The 16942-nt window shown below is 44.2% G+C and overlaps 3 protein-coding genes across 3 annotated transcripts; 1 reads left to right on the forward strand and 2 right to left on the reverse strand.

Annotated features, from left to right (window-relative positions):
• Window positions 1–351: 351 nt before the first annotated feature.
• Window positions 352–2897, forward strand: DFJ58DRAFT_649651 (kinase-like protein; the record flags this gene model as incomplete). Its single annotated transcript, XM_041381535.1, has 12 exons — window positions 352–506; window positions 560–661; window positions 720–902; window positions 1046–1161; window positions 1213–1417; window positions 1472–1488; window positions 1542–1611; window positions 1662–1666; window positions 1731–1763; window positions 1814–1857; window positions 1909–1987; window positions 2044–2897. 12 exons carry the CDS (start codon window positions 352–354, stop codon window positions 2895–2897), a joined length of 1863 nt encoding a protein of 620 aa, XP_041250810.1.
• Window positions 2898–8046: 5149 nt separating this feature from the next.
• Window positions 8047–8271, reverse strand: DFJ58DRAFT_641997 (uncharacterized protein; the record flags this gene model as incomplete). Its single annotated transcript, XM_041381363.1, has 1 exon — window positions 8047–8271. A coding segment is annotated over one exon (225 nt), but the record flags the coding sequence as incomplete, so codon positions are not given.
• A 5385-nt stretch (window positions 8272–13656) lies between these two features.
• Window positions 13657–16513, reverse strand: DFJ58DRAFT_865615 (uncharacterized protein; the record flags this gene model as incomplete). The annotated part of the gene is made up of 9 exons (XM_041394162.1): window positions 13657–13977; window positions 14034–14129; window positions 14171–14812; window positions 14855–15353; window positions 15410–15468; window positions 15506–15737; window positions 15806–16098; window positions 16151–16255; window positions 16309–16513. 9 exons carry the CDS (start codon window positions 16511–16513, stop codon window positions 13886–13888), a joined length of 2223 nt encoding a protein of 740 aa, XP_041250812.1. The 3' UTR covers window positions 13657–13885.
• Window positions 16514–16942: the final 429 nt, after the last annotated feature.

The following is a 16942-nucleotide window of genomic DNA, read 5'->3' on the forward strand; positions in this document are numbered from 1 at the left end:
TATTCCACTATTCCATTATTTCAGTATTCCACTATTTCATTGGTGTAATTGTTACGCGTCGGACGTAAAGTGGCTTATCCCCGTGTATATTCGGAAGACGGAATAATTACGACCCATTCTCCCAGAGGTTATCGGTGTAATGCATCGTGTCGAACAATGCGGTGAGGACGGCTAAATCCTCAATCACAACATTATTTCAGCACCCGGTGTCGAGCAATTCTACTGCAGTTTCAGATCTCTTCTGCGATAGTACTAGTGGGGAAAGATTGCCACGTCTACGAGTTCCCTTCTTTGCGCTCAGGCATCCAATCTTGTCCTTGTTAAGCACTACGGCCTGCTCTGGTCCCTACGATGTCACGTTCAGCAGATGCCAGGCGGAGCAGGTCGCATAGCGACGACGAGTCATCCTCTCCGATACCATCACCAGGTTCTGGCACTCAAGATCGTGGTCGATCAAGAACACGGCGACCGTCTAATCAGCTCCCAGAACACCACATGAGAAAACGGTGAGATCCATTTTACCCTCGCCATTACCGGCTTCATTGACTAGGTGCGCCAGAGGGTATCACTCTTTTATGACTTCCTTCGGCAAGATGTTTCACGTGGAGAAGCGCTGGAAGCTGGTACGAGAAATGGGTTCAGGTGCTTATGGCGTCGTCGTGTGAGCAACAGGTTCGGAGCTTTTGTAGTTGACTCAGGTATTGATGTGCCCGAGATAGATCTGCTGTGGACGAGATCTCTGGTGAAACGGTGGCCATTAAACTCGTCACTCGAATATTTGACAAAGTCCAGCTTGCGAAACGGGCACTGAGAGAGATTGCTCTCCTTCGGCATTTCTCAAGTCATGAGAACATTACTGGATTGATTGATGTGGATGCCATTTCCCCCGATTTTCAGGAGGTGTGAGTAGCTTCCATTCAGTACTGGCAGTAAGAGGCTTACCACTAGTCTAGTTACATCTTTATGGAGGTGCGTTAACCCGCCGTCGACGTGTTCAACTACTGCTATAATGGTTTCTATCTAGCCCATGGAAGGTAACGTTCAGATTACAACTTGAACCTTGCGCTGAACCTTTGGCAGCGGATTTGCACCAAATCATAAAGTCCGGCCAGCATTTAAGCAACGAACATGTGCAGTATTTCCTATACCAGATTCTTCGTGGTAATTTATTCTGCTTTATTACACGATCACTATCAATATGTTGACAAACAGGCATGAAATATGTCCACTCGGCCGCCGTCATTCACCGGGATTTGAAGCCAGGCAATTTACTCGTTAATTCCGATTGTGAACTGAAGATATGCGATTTTGGCTTGAGTCGGGGATTTGGCTCTGCCCCAGATGAGCAAGTGGGCCATCTCACGGAGTATGTAGCCACCAGGTGGTACAGGGCGCCAGAAATCATGCTGGCCTTCAGGTGCGACTTTTCTATCACAGCCATAATGTCTCTCTTTACGCAGGCCGCTATTAGAGGATACACGAGAGCCAGTGAGCTCGTCCCATAAATCGATCCTTCTTGTAAATGTGAACTGTGGATACAGTCGATGTTTGGTCGATAGGCTGTATATTTGCAGAACTTATGCTTGGACGGCCCCTGTTCAAGGGTAAAGAGTAAGTTTAGACATGTATCAACTCCGGCGAGCTCACAGTCATGCGTACAGCTATGGTTAGTATATCGCGAACGTCGAACTGGGTTGACGTTTGATCATACTTACATTTATCCTCAACAGTTGATCAATTAAACAAGATTCTTGATGTTCTCGGTGAGTTTTCAACGAACCCTTCGTTCGCGATCTGATCTCTATTTGTAAAGGAACCCCAGAAGAGGATGTAATCAATCGAATTGGGAGCGATAAGGTAGAGATAGGCATCATAGCTTTAGAAGTCCAGTCCTGACATCATGGGAAGGCACAACTTTATATCCGCTCACTTCCAGTCAAGAAGGCCGCACTGCTGTGGAAGTTGCTTCCCACTGCTGATGTGCAGGGTGACTCCAGCTTTTCCATGGCACTAGGTCAACACTGATGACTATGCGATCACTAGCCCTGGATCTCTTGCAGAAAATGCTGTCTTTTGACCCTTCGGCGCGCATCTCAGTTCCTGATGCGCTTGCACATCCCTGGCTGGCATCCTACCATGAAGAAACCGATGAGCCCGATTGTCCTACCGCGTTTGAAAAGTGGAGAGACATCGAGAAGCTCGAGACCCTTGAAGATTTCAGGAAGGCACTTTGGGAAGAAATAGAGGATTACAGGATGGAAGTGCGAGGTATCACACGCGAGCCGACAGCGCCTGGCCCACATGAAAATGCTCGCGGAGAGATTCCTGATTCCCCTGAACAGCCTCTGGAGTCCCGAGAGAGCGTTTCTGAATTGCGGAGGATGGATAGCCCCGAAGTTATAAAGGAGACTGTAGTCTCGGATAGTCTTGTCCCACCAGCTACCTTGGACCACTTCCGCCCGTGCACGCCTGAAGACCCCGTCATTAATTACGCACGGCGCTCCAGCATACTTCAACCACAACGCCAGCCGTCCACATCTACGTATAGCTCACCACCAGCATCAACCACGCAACACCCATTCGTACCCATGTTTGATGGCCTGCCGACCAGTGCTAGTGGTATCGTGTTTCCTAACGAAGGATACATCTTACCTGCTCGTTCCCGTGCGGCCTCGACCACAACAGCAGCAGGGAGTGAAGTAGCAGTGCGGAAATTGTTGCGGACTTTGTCGACTGTATCAATCCACGAGAGTGTAGAAGGTCTGCTGGGGGGGTTGGCCGGTGTGGCACCTATCGGCAAATTCATTGTCGGGCAAGAATCCGAAACAGATGCCCCACCCAGTGAGATGCCGATGGAGTTCAGTGCTCGCACCAGGAAGGAAGGGGGAAGGAGTTAGCTATATAATTTTGTCTTGCATAGAATCATCATAGTCTTCCGGTGTAGAATCTATCGATACACATGAGTCGCAAATTTCAATGAGGTCAAAACAGCTAAAATTACAGGGCACTCTTGCCTCCCAATATCTTTTTGATCTCAAAAAAAATAATTCATCATTAAAATACCCAAGGGATAGACAGCACTCACTCACTGTCAGTGATATCAAGGTATGCATCTGACACAGGGCTGTTGGGGTATTTGTTCAAAAAACTGACACTATATCCTGTGCTCTTCCCAATTCTTGGGTCAAGACTCAAGTGGGACCTTGCCCAGCAGTTGAATCCCAGTTTCTTTTGCTAGTCTTTCCACACCCCCAGTAGTTGGCCTGAATATTTGACTCTCCACCTTGCATCTAGGTCAAACATATTCTCCACAAGGCCCAGCACTCATATTCCCACCTTCTGGCACAGGGCTTACCACCCCTGTGTATAGAAGCTGGAGAACAGCAATGTAAGAAGTGTCTATGACATGGTGGGAGACAACAAGAAGAGGACGGTCTACAACGTAGGTATATATATGTAGTCAGGATTATCTGAACAATGAACAATGACGAAGGGTGAAAAACCAAACTCTAACACACACCCTCGACCGAGACATTGTGAGGAAGACAGTATAAGCACATGAATAAACTACAAAACAGTGAGAAAGTGAACAACACCTAAGCAACTTCTCCAATGGGACTCTATGCATGATTGCCAGTTCGTCTATATGTGATACAATGGTTTCGCTATGGTCCCCTAGCAGTACTTCATCATGTGCATATAGGCAATGAACACCCCCAGAATTGTGAGTACACAAGCTCCAGCAATTACACCCCCTCAAATGAGTCCGCATGCGGTATGGTGGAGAGCAGGTAGGTGTGGTGGTGGTGGTGGTGGTGGTGGTGGTGGTGGTGGTGGTGGTGATGATGATGGATGATGATGATGATGATGATGATGATGATGATGATGATGATGATGATGATGATGATGATGATGATGATGATGATGATGCGTAATGATAGTATGACCGACCAGATGAAGTGTTCTGCCTATGCATCGAGATAGAGACGCCATCACGATTCAGCATGATTGGGCAATGAGCTTGGCGTTGAATTGCAGTGAGACATGGATGATGGTGGACAAGGTGAAGTGGGTGTGAAAGCTCAGGTGTGTGCACACGCACATCAAGATGAGCAAACCTCAATAAAGAGGTTGCAGAAGGGTGCCTGGGTCATCCGAAATATGGTGGGCATCATGTGTTTAGATAATACCATGCTCCAGATCTATATCTGATAATATTCCCATGCCTTCTGTGCCTATTTCCAGACCCCTCATCCTGACTTGTTCCCGGTTCCCTGTCCATTGTACTGTCCAGGATCTACCCCACTATCTAACTACCCCTGACCTCCAGACCTATGTACCCCTGTACTCCGGACCCCTGGACCTCTGCAGCTAGCCTGCTCCATTCATACCCTATCCTGTCCGCTCTGAAGTACATTCTGTCCAATCAGACATCCGGACTTTACCTCGTCCATGATCCTGGACCATATTCACCCTACAACCATATCCATGTTCCATGTCCACCTAGATCTCCGGAACTCTGGATGTTGAACCTATCTCTGGACCAGTTCCTGTCCTATGTCCATATCTGTACTTTCTCTCCAAGACATCCAGACTTCACCTCCTCTTGGATTCCGGACTACATCCACCTCATCATCACACCCCAGTCTTGTTTCCAATCAACTTCCGGATCTCCGGATATCATCTGTACCCATCCCCGAACCCAGAACCTTAAATCAGCATCTATCCCCTTTTGGACATTACCTTCTCCAGTCCACTGGTTATCTTTTCCTCCATTCTGATTATTGATCCTTGTGCATACCTCATCTCCGAGTTCATTTACTTATGTTCCATCTCACTTACTAATGTGTTTCCACATGCTCATACATAGCCTTAGTTCCTCTGCTTACTGCTTACTTCATGTGTCCTCCAGTATATAAACCCCTGTACAACTCCTAGAGTTCCTTGGTTTGAATATCATCTTAGACTTTGCTCTTCCTCAACTTAGACTTGCCCAATCTTCTTCCAGACTTCGGTCCATCTGAGTCCTGCCTTTTCCAACAAGACCTAGGGATGGATTCCCTAGGCTGGAAATCCAGACCTTCAGATTTGTCTCCTATGTCTCTGTTCCAGGTCTAGGGATTGATTCCCTAGACTGGAGTTTCGCCTTTCTGGCACTTACTCTCTTTCCAGACTTCAGTCCAATCCCCATCTATCCGACTCTACCTTAGTGTAGTCTACCTCTGTCTGTTTCTATGTCAGACTGCGTCTAATGTAGCCCCTATCCATACTCTGTACCTCCAGAACTATATCCTGTCCTCTTGTCCTTCATACCTTTGGACCTCCTGTCCTCCTGTCCTCCTAACCTTTGGACCTCCTGTCCTCCTGTCCTCCTAACCTTCAGACCTTCGGACCTCCGGACCTATCCTCCTAACCTTTGGACCTCCAGACCTATCCTCCTGATGTAGTTCTACTCTCCCTATCCTATCCTGCTTTGGACTTGTCCCTTGCAGTCTCCTGTTCCATTCTGTTTCCTCTAGAGGCATTGCCTAGGGATCTCTCTACTTCTGTGCAGTGGAAACTCCTCTGGACTTTCCTGTACTCCTCTGGGACTCTCCTGTGTTCCTCTGGACATTTCCCATGCTCCTCCAGAAGTCCTTCAGACTTTGTTGGACCATCATCTGAAATCAAGGGCACCATACTTGGGTAAGGGGCACAGCATATGAGCTGGGGCTAAGCCCTTCGGATCCATTAACCCTTGAGCATGATCTTAACAGATAAGATGAAAATAAGTGTGAGGGAGTCAAGTCATGAGTGAAGTCTTGAGCTCAAGGTATGTGACAGCTATAAGCGTGTGCCAGGGCTCATAACCTATAGAAGCTGGAGAACAGTGCTGTAAGAAGTGTCTATGACATGGCGGGAGATGACAAGAAGAGGACAGTCTACAATGTAGGTATATATATGTAGTCGGGTCTATCTGGACAATGAATGATGATGATGGGTGAAATACCAAACTCTAACACTGTGGATAGCTGTCACAATCTCTGAACCCCACTGAATGAAATTACCAGATATATATCTATGTTTGAACTTGTTTTGAGAGACACTTCAGCCTGAGAGCAATGCTTTTGGGATAGTCCAGGGACACTCTTGTACACCATGCACACCATATTCTTTCTGGTGTTTATGACTGTTGGAGATACAGTGTGCAAAAATCTTGCAGTTATCAGGCCAAGATCAAGAGATAGATAGTACTATAGGCTCTAGTGTTGCTGTGGTCTGATCCTAAATCATGGTTCCACATTTGGTTGGACTGAACTGGAATGAAGTTTGCAGTCCACTGTCTTGGGGTTGGTTCCAATATAGGTTTGCACCTTCATCAGTAAACCACTAAACCTTACACAGACTTTGGCTTTTCCCACAGATTCTCACAGTGTGACAGACACCACAGAATCCCAGAGCCACAGAGTGAGAAATTCTCACAAATTCTCACAGTGTGCCACAGGCTCACATAATTCCCAGGACTCCAGAGTCACAGAGTCACAGTGGCCCACAGACCCAGAGAACTCACAGAATAAATCACAAAAAATTTCACAAAGTCTTTTCTTTAGTTCAACATCAACACTAAGCCTTAGTATGAACCAAAGCTTATTAAAATTCATTATTAGAACAAAAAGTGCTAAACCTATTGACTAAATCTTGTTAAAATTCACAATTTTTGCATTTTGTATTAAACCTCTAAATTTTTCTAGTCAAAAATATGTCACAATGAGGTTTAGTTTTTCTTGAGATCTCACTGAGGGCAAGTTATAATGAGGTTTGACCATAGATTTTAACTTGGAGGTAATATTGAGGCTTGAGGAAGAATAAAGACACTGGTGTAATGGTAACTATGTGTTGAAGTTGTTGCTGAGCTTTGTGAAGTTACAAGTTCAATCCTGCCATTGGCACATTAAAAATGTCAAAAATGTGAATTTGTTTTGTTATATTTACTAAACAATGCTGTGGCACTGTGAGCTCTGTAGCACTCACAATGAAGCAATTATATGAAAACGCACAAACAATACTTACACAAACTAGATAGCAAATACTGCTAGAGTTTCTCCTGCCTTGATATACTGAAGGACTTATAGATGGGAAGGTGGAAACACTGGTTGGATTTCCTTGCCTAAAATACAAAAGGGCTTAATCCAAGGTGAAAACATATGAACAGATCATCTAACAAAGGAATCTGCAGGTACAGATAATATGGCTTGACTTGATATTCCTAGTCCTCTGAAACTGTATGTCAGATGCACACTCAGGCTAGACAATATTATGTGGGAAAAATTCCAATAGGTGTGGGAATATGCTTACTAATGAAAGGATAAGGGTTCTTAATACAGCTTATTGACTGTGATAAGTCAATAATATGACCAATCAATTCATTTATCTATGAAAAACCTTCAAGAAAATTATGATAAAATGTGATAAAACTGTAGAAAAATTAGAACTACCATTATAGGTTGTAGTAGGTATGTAATTTGATATATTATGCATCCATGAGCATGTACGAAACAAGTTTCATGCATGCCAGTGTGACAAGTGTGAGAGAAGTACACTAAGTGTGTGCACAGTTGTGCAACTCTGTACCTCCAGAACTAGATCCTGTCCTTTGGACCTCCTGTCCTCCATACCTTTGGACCTCTGGACCTATCCTCCTGATGTAGTTCCACTCTTCCTATCCTATCCTGCCTTGGACTTTGTCCCTTGCAGTCCCCTGTCCATTCTGTTTCCTCTAGAGGCATTGCCTAGGGATCTCACTACTTCCTGTGCAGTGGAAACTCCTCCGAACTTTCCTGTACTCCTCTGGAACTCTCCCATGTTCCTCTGGACATTTCCCACACTCCTCCGGAAGTCCTCTAGCACTCTACTAGAGTAGCCAACCTCCAGAAGTCCTTCAGACTTCATTAGACCATCATCAAACTTTATCCAAAATCAAGGGCACCATACTCAGATAAGGGGCACAGCGCACATGCTGAGGCCAAGCCCTTCAGATCCATTAACCCTTGAGCACATTCTTAACAATGACAGGGGAAGGGATATGACCATAGAAATGGCCACTGGGGAGTCATCTAGGGTTTGACCAAGTGAGTTCAACACTTTGGCCTTTTGTCGCATTGCATTTAGCTGTGGTTCTACAGGATATTTGTCCAAAAGTGTTCCACAGAATAATCCACCTATTAGGTAGGCTATACTTTGTTTCCCTTCTCCTTTGTATTGCTCATTCAATTGCATCCAGGCATCAGATGTTAACATCATGTGTAGGACTCTGTTTAAGGATTCATCCTTTAGCATGAGCGTGATCTGCACATGTGCTTCTTCATTCTTCTCTAACCAATCTTGGACTGCATCAGGGTCAGAAGCAGGTGGTTTAGTTTCCCTGACAATTAGACAGTGTACCAACTGAGCGAAGCTAGCCTACTTTCTGGAAAAGCTACATCCAACCAATCTTATATTGAGAGCAAGCATAATTGTGGAGCATGAGAGGGTGAGTTGGGAGAGCCAAGATAGAGCCCTGGTTCTTGTCCCTAGTGCCTTATCCAGGGACAGGGAAGAGCCAGTAGAGACCACCAGCCAGCTAAGTGCTATGCTCTTGTTCCTCTCACTGCCAGCCATCCAAATGTGTCAGACCAAGACCATAAAGGCAACATGGTGTAAGCTTTCAAGCAGTATGATAGGTTTCTTTATGATTTGGAGTGTTAGAATGTCAACTTATGGCACATATATCCACAGGAATGATTACAGATCTCAAGCTCTCGCAAGACTCAGCAGGTTGGAGAACAAAATAACATTGTATTATCAAGGTGAGAAGATATGAAGAGAAGGCAAATGCATGTTTTGAAGATATGCAAGGACCCTGGTCACCACCCAAAAATATGAGAAAAATAAATGAGTCGATGAGCCTGAGAAGGAGACAAGCATGAGATCCAACAGGTACTGCATTTTCATAACCTCCATGTAAGTAGCCAAGATTGTCATCTCTCAACCATTACACCATTAACCATTAGGCCAACTTGAAAAGGCAATGATAATCAAAGCTCATGCTTGATTATCTCAGACAGTATTTATACTGATTATGGGAATTCAAGTAAGCATCCAGCTTACACTCCAGCACATGTCTTATGAGTCTCAAGCACTGGGGGAAAAAAGAGATTATGGACCAGTGGAAATGTTGCACAGACCTTAGAATCTATCAACATTATCACTATATTTTAACTACATAACTGCAAAATGACAATATGGTGCATATTCTCATATCCTCATGCCATTCTCACCATATTCTCATATGCAGCGGCTGGACTTGAATGCGGAATTCAAAGTCAAAGCCCTCTACCCTACTACGTGTCTCTCCTTGTCTTCACACCACAATGTTAACATCGATGTTGTCGATTATGGGTGTTAGCTACAATGTAGTACTCGTTGCCACATAATAGTAGCCATGGTCTTAGGACTTTTATGGCACATCAGACGTAGGCATTGGCCTTCTGATGGTTTCATGGAGTATGATTGAGGCGGGAGGATATCACACTGGTCGAGCTGTGTATGTAGATTTATCAATGACATTCACTTTGCGAGTTAGTGCATGCGCAGCTAGTGCTATATACAGTGGCTCAAAAAAACCGTCCGTATGTTTTGGCATTTTTCACTATCTATAATATTGTGTGAGAACAAACAAATGCCTCAAAAACATGCTTATACCACATTGTAGTATGGCTTCAGGGCTTTCATTTGAGCCCTACACCGTGGGAATCGGTGGAGATATGGTGGAGATACAAGGCTCACAAAATGGTGACTCATGCGGACAGTTTTTTGACTCAAGTATTTTACAGTAATAACCAGGTATTCTAGTATTTTGTATGACCTCCCTTGGCTTTAATTACTGCCTCTATCCTTCTAGGCATACTCTCAATTAATTTCTGGCAATCCTCAGCTGTGATCTTCCCCCATTCCACTGCTACTCTCTCCCAAAGCTCCCATACTCCTTTAGGGGGGTTTTCATAGGCTTGAAGCTTTTTCTTGAGTGTTCCCCAGAGATGTTCAATGACATTGACATCAGGAGACTGTGCTGGCCAGTCAAGAACATTGATGTTATGTTCTTCAAACCATTCCCTAGCTCTTCTGGATGTGTGCTTGGGATCATTATCCTGTTAGAAAATGATATCTTCTTCATCAATCCCTGATTCTGCCAAGCTAGGCAGCAAGTGGTCATTTAAAATGTCCACATACTGCTCAGCATTCATCTTCCCCTCAACCTCAGCAAGCATTCCCACACCATTCCATCCCATACAGCCCCATACCATTAAAGAACCTCCTCCAAACTTGACAGTCCCATTAACCTCTCTGTCTGTTAGGCCATCTCCCTTCTTTTTCCATACATACACCTTCCCATCTGACCCAATCCTATTGATTTTGGTCTCATCTGACCATATAACATGCTTCCAGTCCTCTACAGTCCAGTGTTGATGAGCTAAGGCAAAGGCTAGTCTTCTCTGCCTATGTTTGATGGAGAGAAGAGGCTTTTTCTTCTTTGTTACTGCCTTGAGATGAGCTGCCTTGAGAACATTCCTCACAGTTTGTGAAGAGACAGGGGTAGTGATGGTGGAATTGATATAATGGGTGGCTTGGACAGCATTATCAGCCTTTCCTGTAGTGATATGTTGGATAATAGCCCTTTTGTCAGTAGAGGTAAGCTTGGATGGACGTCCTCCACAAGAGTTTTCCTTGTCTGGGTGGCTTTCTTTGATGAACTTGGCCACAGTGGACTTGCATATTCCAGTTCTAGAGGAAATTTGGCAAGCAGAGAGGCCAGCATAAGACAGAGAGAGGATATTATCTCTTTGAGCAGAGGAGATAGCTTTCATGGTGATTATGACTATGATACATGAGATATTCTGGTTTATATAGTTAGATATAGTCATAAAATAACATAATGACACCACTTTATAATTTATATAATAGTGGCATGATTTTTATGGTGTCATAAATAATGATTTATATAGTTTTAATATACACTCAAAAAACTGTCCACATGAGTCATCATTTTATAAGCCTTATATCTCCACCATATCTCCGCCGCTTCCCACGGTGTAGGGCTCAAATAAAAGCCCTGAAGCCATACTACAATGTGGTATAAGTATGTCCTTGAGGAATTTGTTCATTCTCACACAATATCATAGATAGTGAAAAATGTCAAAACATGCGGACAGTTTTTTGAGCCACTGTATGGTCTAATTAATCCAACTGCAATAAAGCTGCATGTATATGTGCGTGGACCCACTGTGGTCAAACAGAGCTTTGAGATTATAACAAATGAGAATGTCCTCCAGAACATGATCAGAATATGATAAAAATATAGTAAAAATGTGATCATTCTCTTTGCATTTTCATGTCTTTGTAACCTGATTAGAATGTCACAAACATTTGGTGGGAATCTCAAGGTTCGTGCCACATTCTCACTTTGTATAATGTCTTTTTTTCCCCAGTGAAGTGTTACATTGAATTCATCCCTCAGCCATATGTCAAACTTTGGTCATTTCAGTGAATATCCTATACCTTTTGGAGAGGGGCCAAGCCACCCAGAATGGCCCCAGGACCCAGGACAGACAAACTTCGCCATCAATGAAATGCCTCAAGTCACTGCCAATAGTATGTATCATCTATCTTCATTCAGTATGTACCAATAATTCTAAAAGCAATTCTGACAACACTTTATTTCGTCATTACTCTGCTGTTTCATTTAGCGACAAACTCCTCACCAGACCCACTCAATGATGCCCTCCAAGCCTTGGGTGAGGAGCCAAGCCACCTGGAACAACCCCAGGCCCAGGTGAGATGGCACTGGTGGGAGGATAAAAAGATCTGAAAACATGGGAGGGTGTAAGCCTGTTGCTTACCTGAGTTCCCATAATCAACATAAATAATGTCTGCAATAATCAAGCATGAGCTTTATGGAAAGCAGGACAGCCGTGCTCATTTCGTCACGTCACAAATCCCTATGAGGCAGTAAGACTTCAAACACCCTGTGGATGTCAAGTATGGGCAACAAATAGTGGTAACAAATGGGAGATCTGAGCAAACATGCAATAATACGTGCCCCAGCTTACACCAAAAAATCTCTATCGTCGACTCATGCTTGGGTATTGCAGACATGCAATAAGACTAAGAGTTTCTACCAAAAAAATCTATCGTTGATTCGTGCTCTAATTGTCCTTCTCCAAACTGATGAATGGCCCCAATCCAAACCCTGGCCATTTGCAGTAATGATTGCAAGCATGCTTACACTCGAACTCGTTGACCATGGCCTCAATATTTCCATCTCCGAAGACATCACCTCCTTCACTAACGGACCTGGTGAAGAAAACGGGTCATCCAAGTGAATGAATGCTGCGTATGTGAAACACGCTGTCTTAATAACCAAGGGTCTTATATGAAAACGTGTAAGAATGTAATGACACCACAATTACACTGGATAAGACTTCTTGCCAGTCCTTGATTAACACGGTCTATGACTTTTCTTCTTTCGTGGTAGATAATGTGTGAGTTCTTGGGAGGCTCACTAAACCAATCAGTCAGATTAACTTAGCCGGAGCTTTATTATCTCTGATTGAAACTATGGGATTGTCTAGGATATACCGTCTAGACACTTGAACTGGTTTCCTGAATATATGGTGAACTGTTGAGAAGCTGGTCTCAAATGTGACTACGTGGACCAAAGCTCGTGTTGGTCAATATACAAATACCTGGTGAGAATGCTGGTCTCACAAATAACAACAATGACAAATAGAAAACAATGACAAATAACAACAATGACCAAAGCTCGTGTTGGTCAGTATACAAATACCTGGTGAGAACGCTGGTCTCACAAATAACAACGGTGACCAAAGCTCGTGTTGGTCAGTAAACACTACGTGGTGAGAACACTGGTTTCACAAAACTGGGTTTCTATTGCGAGAAACTTATGTAATCTCAAGGGAAACACTTTCCCTGCACTTGTCTGGACAGTTCTTACAAAGGAAATGGGCTTTGTAAGCAACAATTTGTTCAGACTGAAGCTTCTTAGGTGAGAGTTCAATTGGCTCAAGTGAGAGATTCTTGAATGCAACAAGTGGGAGATCTATTTTTTGGGGGAGAATGGGCTCTCCTTATATACATTTTGTGTGGGAATATTATGTAAGTAAAAAGGTGATGTAATGACTTCAGAATGTGAGAAGAATATTCCAAAAACTGGAGCAGAATGTTCTAGCAGGTGCAAAAGAACATTCCAGAATATTCATGGTGGGATAATGACATCATTCTGAGTCACTATGAGTCACTATGAGTCATTATGAGTCATTGGAATGTTCTAGCAAATTCCATGGAACATGACATCATTATGACATCACTATGATATCATATCTCTCAACAAAATACCTGCAGGAGTGTAGGTGAAGTCCTATGACATCATTATGACATCATACCCTGTAGGTACAATTTTATGAAGCATCTGATTAGTCAGAGCATCCTAATAGAAAAGTAAAGTAAAGAAACACTAGAGAAAACAACTCAGAAATAATGGAACAAATAATAGTACACAATATGTGGGCTTTTTAGATAGGTTTTTGTTAGGCTTTGAACTTTTCTCTATGGGTTTCTCTAGCCAAAGTGAATAAGCCAAAGGAAAGGCAATACCTTAACCTTCATTTTGCTTCTCATATCAACTAGGTCATTATGTGATTCCCATCTCACATATGACTTTTCTTCAAAACATGGTGGATTCATGAATCACTGAGGGAAAACTGAAACTATTGGACCAAGGTTTGATACCAAGGTATGGGTTGACTAGTCTGAGGACTAAGCTAACAGACTTTGTCTTTTAGGGGGATACCTAGTAGTCATGTCCATGCATGATTCCCAAATCATGCAGGACAACGCACGGGTGAGTCAAAATTTGAGGGTCTGTTAGCAATGTCAAACTTCCTAAAGTCGTGTGTCAATCTTATTATAAATGAGCATTATGCGATGGTAGTGCGTACCTTGATAATCAGAAATAAACGCTAAGCCTTCAGTCTGGACGTACTGAATATGCTGCATGAACGCGAGGAAAACGGCAAGATCATAACCATATTCGTCTGCATCAAGAGAAGGGACACAATCCATATTATGGATGAACTTGGTAAACTCCTCGTTATCACCAAACTAATGCGCTCTTCGAGAAGGTAAATGGCCGAAACTGTTCCTCCCGTTGTGTCTGCCTGCTTTGCTCCTGGTCTGGAGCCAGCACTAGCGGTTGCTGTGCGCTGGCCATACCCTAAAGCCACACCAGCATCAATGAAACGCACACGAGGTATTTCAAAGGGTGGAGGTGTCGATGAGGTGCTAATATGGTGGTCGATATAATCGTAAGTATAGTCGAGGAGTGATTTTGCCCAGTACATTACATTACTTTCTTTCAGGACATTTTTTAGCTCGTCCGCTGATGAGTAACGCGTGATCTTGATTGATGCAGTGGCAGTGGTGGCGACAGCCTGAATCGGAACCCTGAAAAATGGCCGCTTAACAACCACAGGATGCTGAGTGCGTGATCCAAGGCCACTAGAAACAACAGGTGAGAGAGTGAGCCACCCAGGATGAGCTGTTTTGAAGGCGCCAATCCCTATCATACTGTGAAGGGGAACATCAATTGTGAGTTGGCCAATAGATGAGTCTGAAATGTCGAGTTCAAAGGAACAGTATTGCAGTGTCTTCAGGATCTCAGGAAGTGAGCGAGTGGGAATCGGATAATATTGAACATCTTCATGGTGCCTGTCAAAGACTGACATACATTCAAGTCATTAAGTTTCAATGAATCATTCACCTTTACTAGATACACCTGGATTTGTGCTGCCTCCACACTTCAAAGCCTCTCTTAGATAGTCACAGTTAGGCAGGCGAAGTACATCTGCGCCTTTGCCCATTGACAATGTGACCTTCTTGTGAGGAGGTGACACAGTGCTCGAGCGAGAATCACTCTCTGCTCGAACATGTGTCCGTTTTGCTGAGAGAGAGGGTGCGCAGCGATCCTGTACTGAGTCTGAGTCGTTTTCTGGGAGAGAGGGTGTGCGGCGATCCTGTTCTGAGTCTGAGTCGTTTGCCGAGAGAGAGGGTGTGTGGTGATCCTGTGCTGAGTCCAAGTTGTTGGAACCTTCAAGCTCCACATCACTGGTACCTTCCATATCAGAGTCCTTGACGCTGTTCCAGTCATCCGCACCCCAAAATTCATCACCATTGCCCGCATTGTCAGTGTCCCTCCCGAACTCCAAAGCTGTGGAAGTAGCAGTAGGCGAGTCTTGAGCAATGGGCTGATGATGACGTTGCTGAAAGAAGTTGGTATTAGTCATTGAGACGCTGTTGACTTACTCGATACTCTTACCTCTTCAATTTTGTCTAGCCACTCCTCATACTCAACCCACTGCGCTGCTGGTACAGTCACTGCCAGTGTAAACTGCTTAGATTTAAATGTCAGCACCTTTTGCCCACGCCGAGAGGGCACTAAGCATTGGGAGAAAAAAATAAGGGACATGAGACGGGTGTGTAGAGAGATTGACCCAACCAGCATCCCGGACGGTGAACTCATTGATGCGCCACGGAAATCCATTTCCAAAAACGAGGAGTTTGGGAATGACAGTGTCGAATGCAAGATTGATGAGCCCGGGTGCATCAATCCGCACGTCGATGTCCTTCTTGCCTTCACAAATGGTCTAACGCAAGGAAAGAACGCAAGGAAAGTCAGTTGTCCAGAAAAGCCAGAAGGACAGATAGTACGCACTCCAATGTTTATGCCACGCCCATATTTCTTCCGTGAGTTGCCCTCATAAACAGCCGAAATCTCCAAAGTGATAGTTTCCGCTGGAGCATACGAAAGTTTTAAGTACCGCTCACGCTCCAAATTATATTGTACATGGTAGACAGAATATCCTGCAGCATTGGTGACCTTGTGCTGGCCTAAGTTCTGTGATTGTTGCCAGGATGATGGCACCAGAATATCTGGTCCTGGTGTGCAACTCATGCCGCTGCCTGAGGGTTGAGAGAAGGGAACCACAGGGGGTGGGTTAATTGTAGCTAGTAAAACAAGGTTAGATGTTCCGATACAAGCAATGTCAATAAAACTCACACTTCCTCTGGGTAGCATTCACACTTTGCTGTATGATCTGAGGATCGGGAAGCAAACGACTTGTACTACTGTGGGACTGACTCAGAATGAGTGGTGCACATCGAGCTGAGACAACCAGTATTAATGTTACCAATAGTAAATATGATTATCACACTCACCTGAAGGTCGGACAGACGATGAAATCTTCCACTGGTATCCCACGAAACATGCTTCACACACGAACCGACCCGGCTGGCCAGGAATCATGTTAGCAACGTAATGGCATGAGTCATTCTTGAGTATGCATTTACGGCAAGCCGGTCTATCGCAGTTACGGTCTTCTTGGGCAACAGTGTCTTCTGTGAATTGGGAGACAAGTTCCATGGTAAGGAACTAAGTGGGTTGACTTGGATGGTGCAAACTAAATCATACTTTATACTTCTGCAATTCATGCCTCCAGTTCCAGCCACTGTAATATGTTTGACTTACTGGTATACACTTTCTGCGCACAGGGAAGACATAGGTTGAGTATCCTCCCTGTGCGTCACCTGAGTTTCCACCATTCTTGGCACCACCTGAGTATCTATCCAAATTGAAAGCTCCATTCGTCCTCAATTAATCTTGTTGAGTATGCATCCTGCCTTCCTCGACTGATTCTACAAGTCCGTGATGAGTCCTCGGTGGGTTTCATGGTACTGATTTAGTATTCCAAGGCAGGTTTCTTATCGCCCACTATTTTGTTGCTGTTGAACTTGGAATTGCCGACTTCATTCCCCTTGTGTTCCCCATTCTTGTGTTCATATAGCAGTACCA

This window comes from Suillus subalutaceus, assembly GCF_016647625.1.
Source record: "Suillus subalutaceus strain FC151 chromosome Unknown DFJ58scaffold_2, whole genome shotgun sequence".
In the NCBI taxonomy this organism is placed as follows: domain Eukaryota; kingdom Fungi; phylum Basidiomycota; class Agaricomycetes; order Boletales; family Suillaceae; genus Suillus; species Suillus subalutaceus.